We start from the raw sequence: 18,401 nt of genomic DNA on the forward strand, positions 1-18,401 counted from the left end.
GAACAAAATATATGAATTGTGTGTAAAGCAACAACTCATATAATTACTGTATTTTTCTTTTTGACAAGTACAAAGTACGTATAAAATACATATAAAGTACGTATAAGTAACAAATATTTTGAACATTCAATTTAATATGCATAGTATAAATTTTATACAACAACAACAACTTTCATAGTTGCTGTATTTTATTTTTAATATGTATAAATACGTATAAAATAACTACAAACATGTAATAAATTATTTCTAAGCAAAGTAGCACTTATTAATATTCTTTAAACTCATAAAAATACTAATATAAATATCTATAAAACGTGTGCATGTTGTGAGAATAATTACAAATCGATTTTTTTTTCAAACTACAACAATAGAAATATAAAATAAATTATGTTTTAAACTACAAAATTTAGAAATTGTTTTTTTTAAAATATTCCTAAGGCTATCAAAAAAATAAAATTGAAAAGGCCTACCTTTTTTTGTTTCTTTTTCTTTTCCTTTCCTTCTTTTCTTTCTCTTCCTTTTTCTTCTTACTTTTCTTTTCTTTCTTTATGTAAAAAGTAAAACAACAAACAAAAAATCAGTTAATATCATATTTGATATTTTCAAAAAAATATCTAGATATTATAAAAAAATTATAATTCTTTTAGAATTTCCTAAAAAGAATTTAGTCAATTTGACTTAGTCATAGTTGTTTGACTAGAGTTGAGTTGACTTAAGTTAACAATAGTTGACTTGACTTGAGTCAACAATGGTTGACTTGGTCAATAATTTTTTTTTTGGAACATTACAAGCTAATTTTCAACCATTTCTATGTGCAAAAGGAGTGGGACCATGAATATATTATTGGACATTCCTATATTACTGCTCAAGCTAGACTATGAATGCCAAATATGCCCAATTTGGCTAGATACAAAATATTACATTAAACCAAAATACCATCGCCAATACCAGTAAACTCCTATTACATTGTTATATCGTTCATTAGGGTCACAAACTTGGATGAATGTTGTGATGGAACCTCAAATAATTTTGGTATCTAGGATCTTGGACAATCTGATTTGGCTTTGCTCGAGGTAACCCATGAATGTCTAGGGAAGATCAAGCACCCCTTGTCATTAGGACTTTCTTAATAACTTGGCTTTGACTCGAGTGGATCATCCCAAATTGGCATTGAACTGGCTTTAACTTGGGGATTTTTTTTTTTTGTTTTTGGTTAGCACAGACTCAAGTCTAGGTCATCGGAGTTGACTCAACCTTGTCAACAATCTACTTGGACTCTAAGATGAGTCCTAAGTCCACCAAAAATCTACTTCTTTGGTACAACATAACCCTGCCTTCACCTTTTTTATGTAACCTGGACCACCCACATGATGGCATTGACATATTAATATTCGAAATGGAGTACTCATATGTCAATTTTCGAGTTCGGATGGTCAAGATTTTGTCGAAAATGTAAACGAAGGAAAAATACAAAAATGCCCTCAGCTTTTATTATAAAAAGAATCAACTCATTTCTTTTATTCACTTTCTACTCTCCAACTCACAAAAGATCAGTAAATTCTCCAAACCTAGAGTTTCAACCCTTCCCATCAATATCTATCACAAGCGAGTCCGAGTTGAACCTCGACGAGGAAGGCAAAGTCGTCGGTGTTGTCGAGCTCCACGTGCTCACCCCATTTAACCTCCATTTCCTTTTCGTTCTCTTGGTCTCCCACAAAAATCAGCAAGTAGGTTTGTTCATAACCACATGAAGCCTCATCCAAATCGTAGGAGAATTGTTGTTTGTCATTAGAAAGGGAAAGACCACTTCCATCGAGGGTTTTGCAATCAAACAGATTCGTTTGGCATTCAAGTTCCACCAAATTCGATGTTCCAGACTGCCACTCCTTCATTTCCAAGCTAGCTTATCGTGTCCAACAACCACAAGAGTAAGGGACTCTCGATTCTTATTATTAACCATAAATTTCAAAAAATTACATTTAGGGATGTTTCGAAACTTGTGTATGTTTTGAATTCATAAAATTTTGCTTAAATTATTTTAAATTCATGCTAGAAATCGTTATGTTTGATGTGTTTTATCGTAATTTAAATATTTAATTCGTGGGTGGATTATTAGAATCGAAAACGAGCGAAAAATGAAGAAAAAATGGAAAAATTCACGAAATTCCAACGTTCTGACGGTGCCACAGTGTGCCATCGTGCACTATTCACGGTGCTACCGTGAAAATCAAAAAGTGCTCGAAATTTTTTTTTGATATTATTTTTGGATTCCTCATACTTTTAACTTGTCAAAACGACTACTTATGACCCCCGTAACTCCTTCAAACGAAGCGGAAAAAAATAAATAAATTTTCATCACGACAAGAATGTTTTAAGTATTCGCGTGATATTTTTTGCATTTCTTTGAATTAGGTTACAAAACTACATGGCTCTTCTTATGTTGTCGAGGGCCTTCATTTATGAAAATCTATTTTCTATTTCGACAACTTTGAAAAATCGAGTTTTCGACACTTGACCAAATTTTCATCAGTTTTTCTAATTTTGACAGTTTGCCTTCGCATACCTGTTGGGACCTCGTTTGAATAGACCTTGATGGTTTTCAATGGAAAGACCAAAAATGACTTTGAAAGATTGAAAAAGAATGGTTTGATTTGAAAAGATAAAAAATGAGAATATCGAGAGAAAGAAAAAATGGATGAATCGGTAAAATGTCAAAGTCACACCCGAGGGGTGATGTTTACATTTTACATTGTATGTTTTATGTAGGTTGGTGAAAGGATATCTAGGTTATTAATGAAAGGGTTGCATGTTTATTTAAATTTATGTTGGCGCAGAGGCTCCGAGTACTATTGTTTATTTTAGGTCGGGCGGCCACGGTTGCATGGTAGGAACTAGATATCTATTCTCAACCCTATTCTGTTATTTCTCTTTTGTTTTAAATAGAAAATTATATATATATATAGATATATATGTAGCTATTTTGTGAGTTGTTAAAGGGTCTGTGAATGCCTGAAGGGATAGTGCGTCACATCATCCGGAGGGATGTACTATCTTGGGATGTACGGTAGGGATCACCAAGCTCATACGTGGTATGGGACTCGTATGAGAGTGAAATCACAACTGGAATCCAGGTCTATTCCTTTCTTATTTTTACAAGTGAACGTATATTGTAAAGGTGGTCATATACGAGTGGAGTGTTATTTTGGGAATCATATGCACGCCTGATAGGCATAGACGAAGATGATTAATCAATAATTACTAACAATCTAGTAGTAGTCGAACGTTCTAATACATTGAAAAGAGATCCAGTACTTACGGTCACATCAAACGGCCAGCCTGACCAGGATAAATGGTCCCGCAAGCGTGGTAAACAGCGACTAACCACAAAATTAGGAACTACGATGTTATTGATGAATATCATTTCCCGACTCGGAGCGATCCAGTCGTGAATCCCAACTCTTTAATTCCAATACTCCACCAATTGTACTATGTATCTGTTGCTATATTTTAAATTATAAACTGCAAAGCATAATTGTTATTTCAATGTGATGAATCATAGTTGGATGACAAATGAAAATGTATAATGAGTACCGATGATTCATGCCATGTGAATCTTTAAAACTGTTTAGTTGCGCATCCCTGGCTATATGTACCAATTAATCGTATTTTTTCTTGTAAAACTTTGCATATGTTAAACTGTTTAGCATGCTTACTCGACCATGTTTAGGGGAGGTTATTAGTAGAAATTAGTTGTGGACTTACTGGGTAACCAACATTACTCACCCTTTCCTTCTTATTTTTTTTAGTTTCAATACTTGTAGTTACCAAGACAGGCGCAGAGTCATTAAGTGAGGAATATCTAATCAGTCAGATCGACGATCAGAGTCTATTGCTTGGTGAGCACTAGGGTTACACCCTTTAGAGATGTCAGTTTCGTCCAAGATGTATGTAGATTTTGGAGTGAGTGTTAGGTTTGTATTAGAGTAAGAGTATTTTGAAAATCTTGTATATTGTTAAACTTCCGCATTCTGATATACTCATGTATTAGATATTTTCAGTCTTCCGCTGTTATTTTCGTGTTGCCTTTATATATGGTCAAAATTTGTGGTATATTAGATTACGATGTTTTCGAGTTCCGTGGAACACTAACATAAACAGAGAGAGCCACGCTCAAATTTCGAGGTGCCACCTAGTACCTTGGGATTTGTGTCAGTGTTTGGCGGGATGTCACAGGTGGTGAGGAGTTAGGGTCCATAGGCCATGTGGGTAGGGACTTGGGCCATTTATTGAAAAAGAAAAACATTGGGTTTTCGATACTTTGGACCTTGGGGCCCTTTTCAATTTTTACGATTTTTGGGGCATTTACATCGAGAGCTTGGTCAAATTTGGGTGTCTACAGCTGCCTTTCTTTGCAGGAGTTGTGTGCAAAGAATTACAAAGAATAGACGAACCCTGATTTGTAAGGGCCCGAGGATTTTGCTCAGACAAGTTTTGCAAACATCGATTCAGTTTGATGAATTTGATGATAAAAAGTGGTTACCCAAGCACGAGGTCTAACAGGGCAAGCCTTTTGATTTTCTCAACCTCGTGGCGCGGAACTCGTATGAGGTCTCAGATTTGTGATATTTTGTGAAAAACTTTGAAATGTGAGTTTTCTAAAGAGTCTTGGATAATTTGAATTAAGCTTTTGTAAAAATGCTATTTTTTTTATTTTCATTTTATTTTTATTTTTTGATTTTTTTGATTTTTTTGATTTTTTGGGTTAAACTACGAATGAGCCTGTTGCATCGGTGCTATTCTCTTACAATATCAACATGTTGTTCTAGTTGGAATTTGGAGTATTTACTCACAGTAGAGAACACAGGTACCAGAATCTTGGTCATTGAACAACACCATCGTTAGAAAAGATATCCCACTCATAACGAGAATTCTTATTCCAAAAGAAATCGAAGACTCTTTGGTGGAACAAGAAGCCAGAAGGAAGTAATTGCACTTAGCACAATATCCAAAGGTCGGCCTGGGTCGCTTTTTCGACCACCGTGATCAAATGGAAGAGATGAAGGTGTTTTATAAGCGGATTGAGATGCTTTGGCTACATTCTGAGAATGATCTGAAGACTTAGATAGCTCAACTTGAGTCTTTGAGAAGCGAAAAGTCTTCCATTTTGAGGGCTGATATCGATAATCTGCAGGAAAGGCTTGCATAGGGTCCCTACTTTGATGCCTTCACGTCTTACTTGGTGAGTCGTGATGTTTCGGACGTTAAAGTGGTGATGATGGGGCAAACTGCCGGAATTCATACCTTGGAAGGTGGACTTGATTCTTTTTTCATTTCTCATCGAGACGTATGATTGGCACCATATATTTTTGTATTTTCTTTTTGTTTAGCAAAAATGTAATGCGAAACTTTTTTAAATGAAAAGAAAATAGATTTTTCTTTACTTGGCCTCAGGTGTATCTATTTGTTTTGAAAATATGAAGTTTGAATAAGTCCTAGATTTTTCATCATCAAGCAAAATAGTAGTTTTGAAAATATTTGAATTTTTGTGATTTGTCTTTGTCGAATAGATATTGTAGATATAGAGTATGAAATTTTTTGAAAAACCTTTGTTATTTCAATGATTTATGTATTTTTGCCAACTACTGAAGATATAAATGTCAGTAGCTCTTAGGCTCTTTTAGATTCATCGTCAGTGCCCCAGTACTAAGTGAATATCGACTGAGCGTGGGACTTGGGATTTTAGGAAATTTTGCCATTCACAGTTTATACTCATACAGGTCAGGAGTTCTTTTTCCTTATTGCCCCTGGTGCCAGTTACGATTTTCATCAGATTCAGTTTCCACATTTTTGCGCATCGATGCCTTTTAAGGTTTTTCATCATGCCAGTGGCTTTGATCTTGCCATAATCTGATTTTTTTACTCATAGTGCCCTTTTAAGTTTTTACTTTGCCCTTTTAGATTATGTTTTTATTTTTTTGAATTTTTGCATTACAAATTTTGTTTGGAATCTCTGAGTTTTTGTGGTTTGGTGATTCAAGTTGAGTTGTGAGATCGACGATTCTACTCGTGTAATGACAGTCTTTCTTGAGTGATCGACCTAGATTCTCTTCTCGAATTTACTGACGACTATTCATGGTTCGACAAATCAAGTTGAACTGCGAGATCAAACACATGGTCACATCACTTATTGAAGCTAGAATATTAGAGAAGGTGAGTAAAAAGTTGAATAGGCCAAACATGAAATGGGAATTTCAATATAGCAGGCGAGTAAGTTTCGAATAACATCAAGCACATAAAGCACACAAGATTTGTTGTAGTTTGACAAATTCCATCCACTCCTAAAGTTCCCTCATCTACGATTATGGAATGCCTCTGAACAGAAGTTTTTGTTCACCTGGAACCATTTAAAAAATACTGAACTTTTTTCCTTAATTCATTGATTTTCATTAAAAAATAAAAAAGAAGAAAAACATTTTTCTTATTTAAGTTATGAAAGAAAGTTTCTAGACCATGTGGCATTCAAAACATGATTTGTAGAAGAAAAAATTATAACAACTTCAATAATTGAAAAATACAAAAATGTTAATTGTGACCTTTGAATTTGAAGTCCACTTTGGACACCTTGAAAAAAGCCACGAAAAAGATTACTTTTATTTTTATTTTTGTTGTTAAATATGAGTTTTTTTCATTAAATCTAAGAAAGCTGTGATGTTGGATTTCCAATATGATAACCCATGTGGAACCGTTCAACGACCTTAAATAAAATGTGAAATGTTACTAAGTTAGTGAGGCTAGCCTGGTCTAAAAGAAAACGCCCAAAACACCCGTGGTTCGCCGACTTTGTTACAAGATTAATGCTACAGTTAGATCCAATCGGACCAATTCGGTTCGTTCCGTTTTATTGAGAAAACTGTTTTTATCGAGGTTCAGCACAAACGACAATGTACACAAAGCGTTCCGCGTTCAGCACAAGATTCCGATACTTCAAACGTATCGGATCGTATACAAATGAATCTCTCTCTCTCTCTCTAATTCATCTCTCTTCGTGCGTATCGGATCGTATGCCGCCTCAACCATAACTGATACAAGACCGTATAGAACGCATCGTACGGTTGCGGAGACAAATTCCAAACAAAATGCTTACTTGCTATCTTCCCCAATTCTCTCATCCGGTCATACTTCTGCAATTCGCACGTGCGAACCAGTGCGCTCTTCACCCCCTTAAACCCTTCTCTCGTCCCAACAAACACAGCGATCTCTGACCATTTCAACACATCCATGAAAGGCAGATCAAGAATCGGACGGTCAGTAATCACTACTGGCACGCATCCAGATCTCAGAGCCACACCAATCCCGGAAAAATCACCACCGTAAAAAAACAAGCAAAACTTACTCTCTGCATAGGCCACTGGATCACCATCACCATCCAACGGTTCAGATTGGATAAAAAACTCAGGATCACCACGTAAATCGCTCAACAACGTTGAATTAAAACTAGTCTCTGGATTTTGACCATATTTACCATTAAAATAACCTAGAAATCTCACAATTTTGTTGATCTGAAGATGAAAATTTTCTGAGAGAGAAGGATCAAAAGGAGGTAAAGTTATGTCCTTGTGAGGAATAAACCTACCTTCGATTGCAGGAAAACTGGAGATCTGAATTGAATTCTTCTTCAACTCGAGTAGATTTCTATCCGATTCGAAACCGATTCCATCAGATGAGACGTAGAAATGATCAGCACCAAGTGTACGGTTCCAGTAAGGGAGGAACATTCGTAGATCTCTGATGGATCGAGATAAGGATCTGGTTGAGAAATCGAGAGGAGAAAAGTAGAAGAGATGAGCTTGTTCATCATTTGGAGTTAAAAAGGGGCTTTGTAGGAGAGAAGAATGGAAGAGAGATTCTACAGAAGTAGTAATGGTTGATTGGGTTTTTTCGGATTCATAAACGAAGATCTTGAAGGTTTGGAACATTTGTTGATAATTAGGGAAGAAGAGTGATGGGGAGAGATAAGGAGAGGTGAGGTTGGAGACTGATTTTGCTTGAGAAATAGATAGATAGAGTAATAGTAATAGAATTAGAGAAGAAGGGAAATAGAACTCCATTGAAGAAACTATGAACCCTAACTACTAGATTGAAGATGAACAAGATTCGGATTTCGGAAGGAGAGACAAGACTTTGTTTAGTCTGCTCGAAGTCTCGAACCTCGAAGTTGTCAAAACTAAAAAACATCTCATCTCGTGTGCGATAAATAACTAATCTCATCTCGTGTACGATAAATAATTAAAATTGTTTATTTATTTATTTATTTATACAAATAGGTGGTTAGATGTTTTCTTAAGACCATGTTTCATGCAGGGGCCATCGAATTTTAATATTTAGATTTCAAAAATTAAAAAGAGTCATGGGGCCCACATGGATTATTATTATATTAGCGATCCAATGTCACGAAATTTTATATTTCATTAAAAGAACTCATGATTAAAAAAAAAATTTAAAAACAAAATTTTTTGAACTTGATCTAAGGTGTTGAAAATGGATGGCTACCGAACATTCAAATTTAAAATTAAGATTTATTAGTGAAAAATAACTTAAATATATATTTTTTTTTAAATTCATAGAATTTCGTCCCTTACAAGAGTGTGGTATTGGTTCATATTTTTTTTTTAATTCCAAAAGGTCATTAATCAAGAAATTTCATTTTTTCACTATGAGCAGGAAATAAATTCTCTTTATTGCTTACATCATTTGTGTCATATGTCAAACCTATGATCAAAACATCACTCCAGAACATATATATCAAAAGGGCTAATTTTAAGGTGGGTCTATTTGCACATATCAAAATGACTCATTTCACCCACTTAAATGATTTTAAAAAAAAAAAAAAAAAAAACATTTTACCCTTGTGTTTTTCATAGTTGTGCATTCCTACCAAACAAATCTCAAAACCCACTTCTTCCTTCCTCCTCATCATCTTTTTGTTCTTCTTAGTATTCATCTCCTCTTGAGTTTTGTGAGAAGTTGAATCAATGAAGATTAGGTTTTAGGATTTTTTTTTTTAAGTTATCTTATTTCTTTGAAATTTCTTTTACTTTTTTAGATTTAACCATTAAGAAAGATAGAAAAATCATTTTTAAAACCTCAAAACAACAATTTTGAATCGAAGAACTCGAATTTTTTTTTTAAATTCTGTTCAGTAGGTTCAGATCGATCTTGTTTTAGCAAATTCAGTAGATACCTACCAAATATTACAAATAAGTTTGGTAAGTACCTACCGAACAAAACTTTCTATCGACAGTTGCAAAATTGATTCGGTAGGTATCTACTAAACAAAACTTTCTCATGTGACTAGCTTCAATTCGAGTGAAAATGTTAGGGTAAGAAAAATAAGTAAGATTAAAGCTTAAAACCCTAATTGAAATCTTTCAAACTGTAAAGAAGAAGAAGAAGAGAAAATGAAGAAGAAGATATGAAGAAATGGTTCGGTACCTTTAGGTGTGTGCAATAGGAAATGGAGGTTACAACAGATTATTAGGTTTGTGTAAAGGGATATTTTTAGGTTAAGGTGGGTATAATAAGCAAGTGGGTGAAATGAGTCATTTCGGTATGTGCAAATGGACCCACCCTTATCTTAAAGTTGCGGGTAGGGTGCTCGCCGTATTCATAAGGGCATTCAAACAATTGAAAACTCAACTTTTTTCTTAAGTTTTTACAGAAAATCATGAGTTTTTGATTCGTATCTCAAGAAAAAATAAATAGTAGAATTTTGAGAAAATTCTAAAAGTGGGACTTAGGGTAAAATTTTAGGATTTTGTTCTGATTATTTTTAATGAAATCTGACTTCACCATTGGATTCAAAATTATCGAAAAAAATACTTTAGCCTATAAGCACGCTCAAATGCGAGTCCGAGCAGAAAAGTTACAAAATCCTTGATTTTCGAGTCGGACCAAACTAAAATAATGATTTTTTGTTAGAGCATGAATTTTTAAAATTTGATCACACCATTGAGTTCATAACAAAAATTTATAAAAAATGAACTATTTACTTGTCATTTTTGGAGTCTAAAAAGTCTAATTATCGTCAAAAACGAAAATGACGTCAATTTTAAGGTCCCATCGGGTCGTAAAAGTATATTTTTTTTAAATACATAATTTATAGAATTGGATCATACCATTAGATTCGGAACAAAAAATTAGATAAAATAGAACATTCATTCATCACTTTTGGAGTCTAGACGGTCAAGTTATCGTCGTACGAAACAATAGGTAAATATTGATTTCGTCCCGTACTTATATAAATAATTTTTTTAATTAAAAATACTATTCATCATCATGTTAAATCGTTAAAAATCAGTCGAAGGTTTTTAAACAGAAAAATTGGTTTTTTTTCTCAAATCTTCAAATTTCGATCCACCGCTAACGGTCCATCTTTAACCTTCGACGTAGAAGGAAAAATCGTCTGCAACCTCGACCTCTACAAAATCCATCCAGTTTCTTTTTATTTTTTCTTCTTTTTCACCCCATATCGTCAAAAATCAATCGTATACGACATGGGAGTTTCGAAACTTCGACCATAGATTTCATCTGTTTTGAGGTCAAACCGTCCTCTGTCGCAGAAGGGAGAAATGACAATGGCATTGAGATCTTCGAAACCACTAGGTCAAATTCAAAAATCAATGGCCTCAAAGTTCGATCTGTCTCGATTTCCATGTTGATTGTCTTGATTTTCGCGCACACACTTCAATCTTATCGCACATAGAAATGTAAAGACTCTCAATTTCTATTGGTAACCATAGATTTATGAAAATTGCATTTACGATTTTTATCAAAAATTTGTATTAAGTTTAAAAATTGTAGAATTCTTTTTGTTATTTCAAATTCACGTCAGAACTTGCATATTTGATATGTTTAATTATATTTTATAACAAATTATACGTGGGTAGAATATTTTATTGGGTTATTTCTGTTAGTTGGGTCATGTGCACCGTTCGGACCTCATTTTGATTTAAGTTTTGTATTTTTTCAATGTTATTAAAAAATGAATTTCATAGTTGGAAAAATGATTTAATATTCAGTGAATTCATATTGAGTTGATGAATGTTTTCTTTCGAAAGATTGAAAATTACGAAAATTGGAAAAAGAAAAAAAATGGATGAAACGATAAAATATCAGAATCACACCCGAGGGGTGATGTCTGCATTTTACATCCGAAAAGATGAGATGTCACACTCCGTACACGTGCCAAACTGGGCCCGTGATTAACTAGGATAGCGGTGTGGTAGCAGTACTACACATGGCAGGATCCATGAGCTGACACGTGACTGAGTGTAGGAAGTACGACCAAGGAGTAATGTTTGCATTTTATATTGTATGTTGTGTATAGGTTGATGAATGGATATCCAAGGATAATGTTATTGGTTGCATATTTATTTATGTTCTGTTAACATAAGGTATTGTTTACTTTTATGTTCTGTTATTTACTTTAGGCCGGGTGGCCACAGTTGCATGGTAGGAAACTGGATATCCATTCTTAATCTTGTATTGTTAATTTCTCTTTTATTTTCAAATGAAACTAATATATATATATATATATATATATATATATATTTTATGAGTTGTTAAAGAGTCTGTGAATATCTGAAGGGATAGTGTGTCATATCATCCGGAGTGGTGTACTATCTTGGGGTGTACGGTAGCGACAACCAAACTCATACGTGGTATGAGACGCATATGAGAGTGAAGTCACAATTGGAATGTGGGTTTATCCTCTCTATCTTTACTAGTGAACTTGTAATGTAAAGGTGGTTATGTACGAATGGATTGTATATTTGAGAATCACGTGCATACCTAATAGGCATAGATGAAGATGATTAGTCAGTGATCACTAACAATCTATAGTAGTTGAACGTTCTGACATATTGAAAAAAGACCCATTGCTTACGGTCACGCCAAATGGCCAACCTACGCTGGATAAATAATCCCGCAAGTATGGTAAACAACGACCAACCACAAAATCAAGAACTAATTCTTTATTATGAAACATCATATCCCGACTGGGAGCGATCCAGTCGTGAATCCCAATTCTCTAATTCCACTACTCCACCATCGTGTATTATGTATTTGTTGCATTATTTTGATATGTAAAATGAAATGCATGTTTAATGTGTTCATTTAGTCAATTAGATTTGTATAAAAAGAAAATGTTATATTGAGTACTGTTGATGATGTAATGTGAGTTTTAAAATGTTTAGTTGCTCATCCCTGGCTATATGTACTAGTTAATTGTATTTTCTTCTGTAAAACTTTGCATGTGTTAAAATGATTCAGTATGTTTATTCGTTCATGTTAAAAGATGTTATTGACATAAATTGTTTGCTTCTCTACTGGGTAACCATTGTTACTTACCATTTCTTTCTTCATTTTTTTAGTTTCAGATCTGGGGCTTGGCGAGGCAAATATAGTACATGAGTAAGGACTATATGGTAAGTCAGATAGACGATCAGAGTCCGTTACCTGTTGAGTACTAGGGCTATACCCCCTAGTGGTGTTAGTTTGTTTAGGTAGTATTATGCGTCTTGTACTAAGCGTAGGACTTTTGTTAGAGTGATGAATGTTTGTATAATCCTGTATTTTATTCCTTCCGTACTCTGATCTATCATACATTATTAGATGTATATAGGCTTTAGCTATTACTATATTTTTTTATGTATATACAGGATATTATGGATGTTGTTTATCCGGTAGAACATGTTGAATCCCTTGGAATGCTAACATAAATAGAAGAGACTATGTTGAAATTTCGAGGAGCCACCTAGTGCCTCGAGATCTGACATGGGACTTTGTGTTAGCATTTGGTGGGGCGTCACAGATGGTATCAGAGCATAACATTATATCCATATGAGATATAGATCTGCTATGTTTATAGGAGTTGGCTAATATCATAAATATTAAAGCGATAATCATAAAGTGTCACTAAGAATTCGGTATCCGAGCTCATTAGTAATTCCGCATTGGAATTACGAGTTCTTCTGTATCTAGAAGTCTATAGAGTCTAGTAAGCTTATGATAGGATTTTAGGTTCGTTCTGTTAGTAATGGAAATGGAGTCCATTACTAAGTCCCAGACTACGATAGGAATTCATAATTACGTAAGAGCAATTTTGGCCTTATTCTGATAAGTGTCTTGTTACGGATAAACATAAGCGAGAGAAGTAGACGAGACATAGGTTGAAATGCAACAAAGACAATACATGTTCTAGATCAAATCACTGACCCAATAACACAGTTAATGTCATCCATGGGACAAATGGTTGAGTCTCATGTCAAGTCCAGAGAGGAAATATGAATAATATAACCATCACTACCTTGAAGTCAAATGGAAGAAAGGCAATTAGTATCTAATAAGAGACAAATAATTACAAAACTAATAAATTCATAAGAAAATAACCATACATGATGAGTGAGATTATAGACAACCAACTCAATAAATGAAAGAATTTATAAAAAATAATAACATATACTACTAAATCGTCGAAAGAAAGAATTGAGATATATTACGAATGTGACAAATTATGACATAAGGGATAGCAATATTCTGGTCGACGTCAACCAATTAAGGATGTGTGACTCAAAAAGATGCTAAACAAACAAATTCAAGGAATAATAAGGCCACCAGGTTTCAATAAAGTTGATAACGTACTCGTGCCATCCCAAACAGATAAAACTAGCGATCAGAAGTGAGAAATGGTACAAGACTTACCATAATTGTAAGGTACACCACTAAATCCAAGAAATGAGGGAATGTTGGACTTCTTCGTAAGAAGTAAATACTAGTCCACCTTAAAGACCACTATCACAGATCGTGCCTTTGAAGAATAAGAGAAATCCCTAGCCTAAAGGATATGTAAATTTTGGGATGTGGTTGTAGAATTTTCAACGATTACGTCCACCGAGATTTGGGGGTTTTTTCGATCCGATTGAGGTTAATGAGTAGGTTCTGAAGACTTGAGAGATTTTGAGTGCCATGTAGTGCTTGAGAGATCAGTGGGTGATGGTGACTACATTCCAGTTGGACGGTAATGCCAGTCATTAGTAACATTTTGAGAGGAATGTATTGGAAGATGAATCGTTTGAGTGGGTAGAGTTCAAGAGGATGTTTGTTGATAGATTTATATCCGAGACTACTCGAGAAATCAAGTACTAGGACTTTTTGAGATTAGTGCAGGGTAATTTATCGATTACAGACTATGATATGTTGTTTACTAGGTTGTCACGATATGTGCCTGAGCTTATCTTGACAGATCTGTAGAAGGCCCATAGATTCTTTAGAGGACTATAATCCTACCTAAGGGCTAGGAGGTCAATGATTGAGACTACCAATTTTACAAATACGATAAGTCGAGCTTAGAGGGTAAAACGAGGGGAGATGGAGTTATAGACCTCTAGGGGGCAAATTAGTTGACCTTAGACTTCTTTTCTTTCCAAATCAAATTCAACCAAGAGGCCGATGTATTCGAAGCCAATCTCCCCCGGATCAGTGTATCCACAATATAAAACTCCTCCACTACTGAGTCGTAGAGTTCCCCCATCACTGAGTTATAGAGCAGTTGGAACTCCAATGATGCCAATAGGGTCAAATGAACCAACAAGGCAGGTTCAAAGCATGCAGGCTCCAGTTGACCAACTGCCTACTCTACAGAAACCTATGAAAACAAGATCGTTGGTATGTTACGCGCGTGATCATGTGGAACATATCTGGAGAGAGTGCCCTCTATCACAGTCGCGAACAAGGGTTGTGATCCAGGAGAAGGTACATGTCTCCGACGAAATTTTGGAATGTACGATTTTTAATTATAATATTAAAAAGTGGAGTTATATTCAATACTAGTTCCTCTAGATCATATAATTTTGTTGAGATTGTGCACACTTGCTAGAGTTAGAAACTACTGACACGAGTCAAGTAATGAAATTATCTACACCATGGGGAGACTATGATTGATAAAAAATTATTGAGGTAGTATGGGGCAAAGAATGTTGATGAAATAAGCATAGTAAGGTAAAATAGAAAATGGAATATTGAATTGAATATAAAGATACTGGTGTATTGGGAATGGAGATTGTGAATGCAATTTGCGAATGTAGTGTTAGTAAATATTTGTATTATAGTAGGGGGTATACTAAGTGTAGATGTTGTGTATTATTTTATTAAGAAATATTACATGGTGTGCAAATAGTAGTGGAGTGTTTGCGGTAAGTCTATGCATTGAGGAGTAATATTCATGGCAAGTATGAGTAAAATATAATAAACAGTGTAATTGGTGAGAGAAGTAAAGATAAAGAATATAGAAGATGTGAAAGGATTGTTGTTGATAGATATTAGTGGGGAAGTGATATAATGTGAATTGATTGTTATCTTAGGGTTATACAAATAATGGATTAGTTGGAATATGAGAGTGATTTGGAGTGATTAATTGATGGATGTATTGGGTTGATGAAAAATAGGTGACATAAGGTTTATGAATTGAAAATGACATTGGCTTAGAACCAAGAATAGATGATAATTGAGGGTAGGTATCATTTATTATACATGTTGTGTGGTAACAACGAAGTTTGATAAGGTATGACTTCAATTTCGATGACGAAATTTTTATTAAAGAGGAGAGAATGTAAAACCCCGAGTTTTTTATTCGTATCTCTAGAAAAAATAAATAGTGGAATTTTGAGAATATTCTGAAAGTCAGACTCAGGGTATCACTTTAAAGTTTGTCAAGCAACAAACTTGATAAAGTACGGTTCCCTTAGACTTGTTAGATTTTTAAGAGAGATTTTGTAATAAAAACACAACAGAAAGATCTACCTGGTCAAATGAATAATAGAGAATGATACTCCTAACTTTGAACATTTGGATGTATTTGTCGATTTATTTCGATGCTTTATGACAAAAATAACGAATGAAATTTGGATTCTAATTTTTTTGAAATGATACCTTTTGATTCAGGTGTCTATTTCACAATTATAATATTTGCATTAATGTTTGAGTATTTCGAGATGCTCTATCTTATATCGAAGCCTAAAAATGAAAAAAAAAATTTTGAATCACATTTAGTGTTAAGTTCACCAAATTTCATTGTTAAGTGCAACATTTTTATTGTCAAGTTCACAACTTTTCATTGTCGAGTTCAACAATTGTAGATACCCCAATTTGCCTAGACCGAGCCTGACAGCTCACACAAATCAAGCGAAGAAGGGTAAATCTGACAAACTTCAAACTTACGTGGGACCCACCTTAAAAGAACCAACTCATTTCAAAAAAGTTAACTAAGCTGGGCAATGGCCAAGCTTGGTTTCCTTCAGGTCATTGGTCAGCTAAGGCCTTAGCATTTTTTTGCTTTGGCCCTCACTAACCTAAGGTTTTTCATTATTTTGCATTGGCCCTCACTCAATGAAGGTTCAGTCGGTTAGGAAGTTATGCTTGGAATGTGTACAGTGGGTTTGCTTAAGGAAATTATATGTTAAAGCCTCTTTTAATTGTTTTCTCAAGATAATACAAACATTTTCCAATTTATCCCATGTATTAAGCATATACTAATCTTCTAACTTGGTTTTCTAGTAAATTTTCAATTCCTTCAATCTTGACTTTTGGTTCTCAACAAATAAAAAATTACCTTCTTATCCTAAGTTTGTTGAGATACAATATAACGTAATTGAACATTAAGACCACTCTTTTGTGCATAATTCATTCTCCAACAAATCCTTGCAAATTGACTAAGTTCAAAGGATTATGTTTGTTGTATAAAGATGTCTCTAAAAAGAATATGAACAAATATAAAATTAAAAACCTATTTTAGATTGACAAGTATGATTGTTCCATGAAGGATTAGTGGACTAATATTCCAAATTTTAAAAAACCAAATAAAAAATTGTGTGATTTTGGAGAAAAAAAAAATTTATCTAAAATAATTAAAACTAAGAAGTACTTGCAATTTAAGAAAACCTAAGAAACATGAATCCACAAAAATAACTTAATTAAATCTAATCCTAATATTCAAATTCTTGGTAGATAACTCAAATCAAGAATCCAACTAAGGATCTTAACTCGGAACATTTTTCTTTAAAAATCCTTGTGAAAATTATCTAATTAATTGGCCAAAATTTCATTCCCTCAAAATATTTCTGTTGCGCCCTGCCAAATGCTAACATAAAATCCCATGTTAGATCTCGAGGCACTAGGTGGCACCTCGAAATTTCAGTATGGTCTCCCCTGTTTATGTTAGCATTCCAAGGCATTCAACATGTTTCACCTGATAAACAACATCCATAATATCCTGTACATACGTACAAAATATAATAACTAGTAGAAGCCTATGTACATCTAATAACGTATAATAGATTAGAGTGCGGAAGGATAAATAAAATACATGATTATACAAACATTCCTCCCTCTAACAAAAGTCCTACGCTCAGTACAAGACGAATAATACTACTTGAATGAATTAATACCACTAGGGGATCTAACTCCAATACTCACTAGGTAACGGACTCTGGTCATCTATCTGACCTACTAGATAGTCCTCATTCGTGTTCTACACCTGCCTTGCCAAGTTTCAGATCTGAAACTAAAACGAAGAAGGAAAGGATGAGTAACAATGATTACCCAGTAGGAAAGCAAACAATTTCTGCCAATAACCTCTCCTAATATGAACGAATAAACATACTAAATCATTTTAGCAATTACAAAATTTTACAAAAGAAACTACGATTAATTGGTACATATAGCTAGGGATGAGCAACTAAACATTTTAAAACTGACATTACATCAATCAACAGTACTCACTATAACATTTTCTTTTTATACAAATCTAATTACCAAATGGAAACATTAAATATACATTTCATTTTATATATTAAAATAAGACAACCTATACATAATACACATGGTGGAGTAGTGGAATTAGAGAGTTGGGATTCACGACTAGATCATTCCCAATCAGGATATGATGTTTCATAATATAGTATTAGTTCCTGATTTTGTGGTTGGTTGCTGTTTACAACACTTGTGGGACCATTTATTCGATTCAGGCTGGCTGTTTGACGTGGCCCTAAGTAATGGGTTTCTTTTCGATGTGTCAGAACGTTTGACTACTATAGATTGTTAGTGATCATTGACTAATCATTTTTATCTATGCCTATCAGGCGTGCATGTGATTCTCAAATATACAATCCATTCATATACGACCACCTTTACATTACAAGTTCACTAGTAAAGATAAAGAGGAATAAACTCGGATTCCAGTTGTGACTCCACTCTCATACATATTCTATACCACGTATGAGTTTGATAGTTCGTACCGTATGTGGACACGGGATTTTCATCATTTTAAGACATCCCTCCACTTTGGG

General features: G+C 34.1%; 1 protein-coding gene across 1 annotated transcript; it reads right to left on the bottom strand.

Annotated features, from left to right (window-relative positions):
• Positions 1 to 7,028: 7,028 nt before the first annotated feature.
• On the bottom strand, positions 7,029 to 7,775 carry LOC147384500 (putative glycosyltransferase At5g20260). The gene has a single exon (XM_086424944.1). It carries the CDS (start codon positions 7,773 to 7,775, stop codon positions 7,029 to 7,031), a length of 747 nt encoding a protein of 248 aa, XP_086281070.1.
• Positions 7,776 to 18,401: the final 10,626 nt, after the last annotated feature.

This window comes from Akebia trifoliata, chromosome 15 (genome assembly GCF_017979445.1).
Source record: "Akebia trifoliata isolate Shusen 1 chromosome 15, ASM1797944v1, whole genome shotgun sequence".
NCBI classification, from domain to species: Eukaryota; Viridiplantae; Streptophyta; class Magnoliopsida; order Ranunculales; family Lardizabalaceae; genus Akebia; species Akebia trifoliata.

What these genes read in the sequence shown, in the direction of transcription:
- LOC147384500 (XM_086424944.1), bottom strand. Translation starts at nt 7,775, where the DNA reads ATGTTCCTCCCTTACTGGAACCGTACACTTGGTGCTGATCATTTCTAC.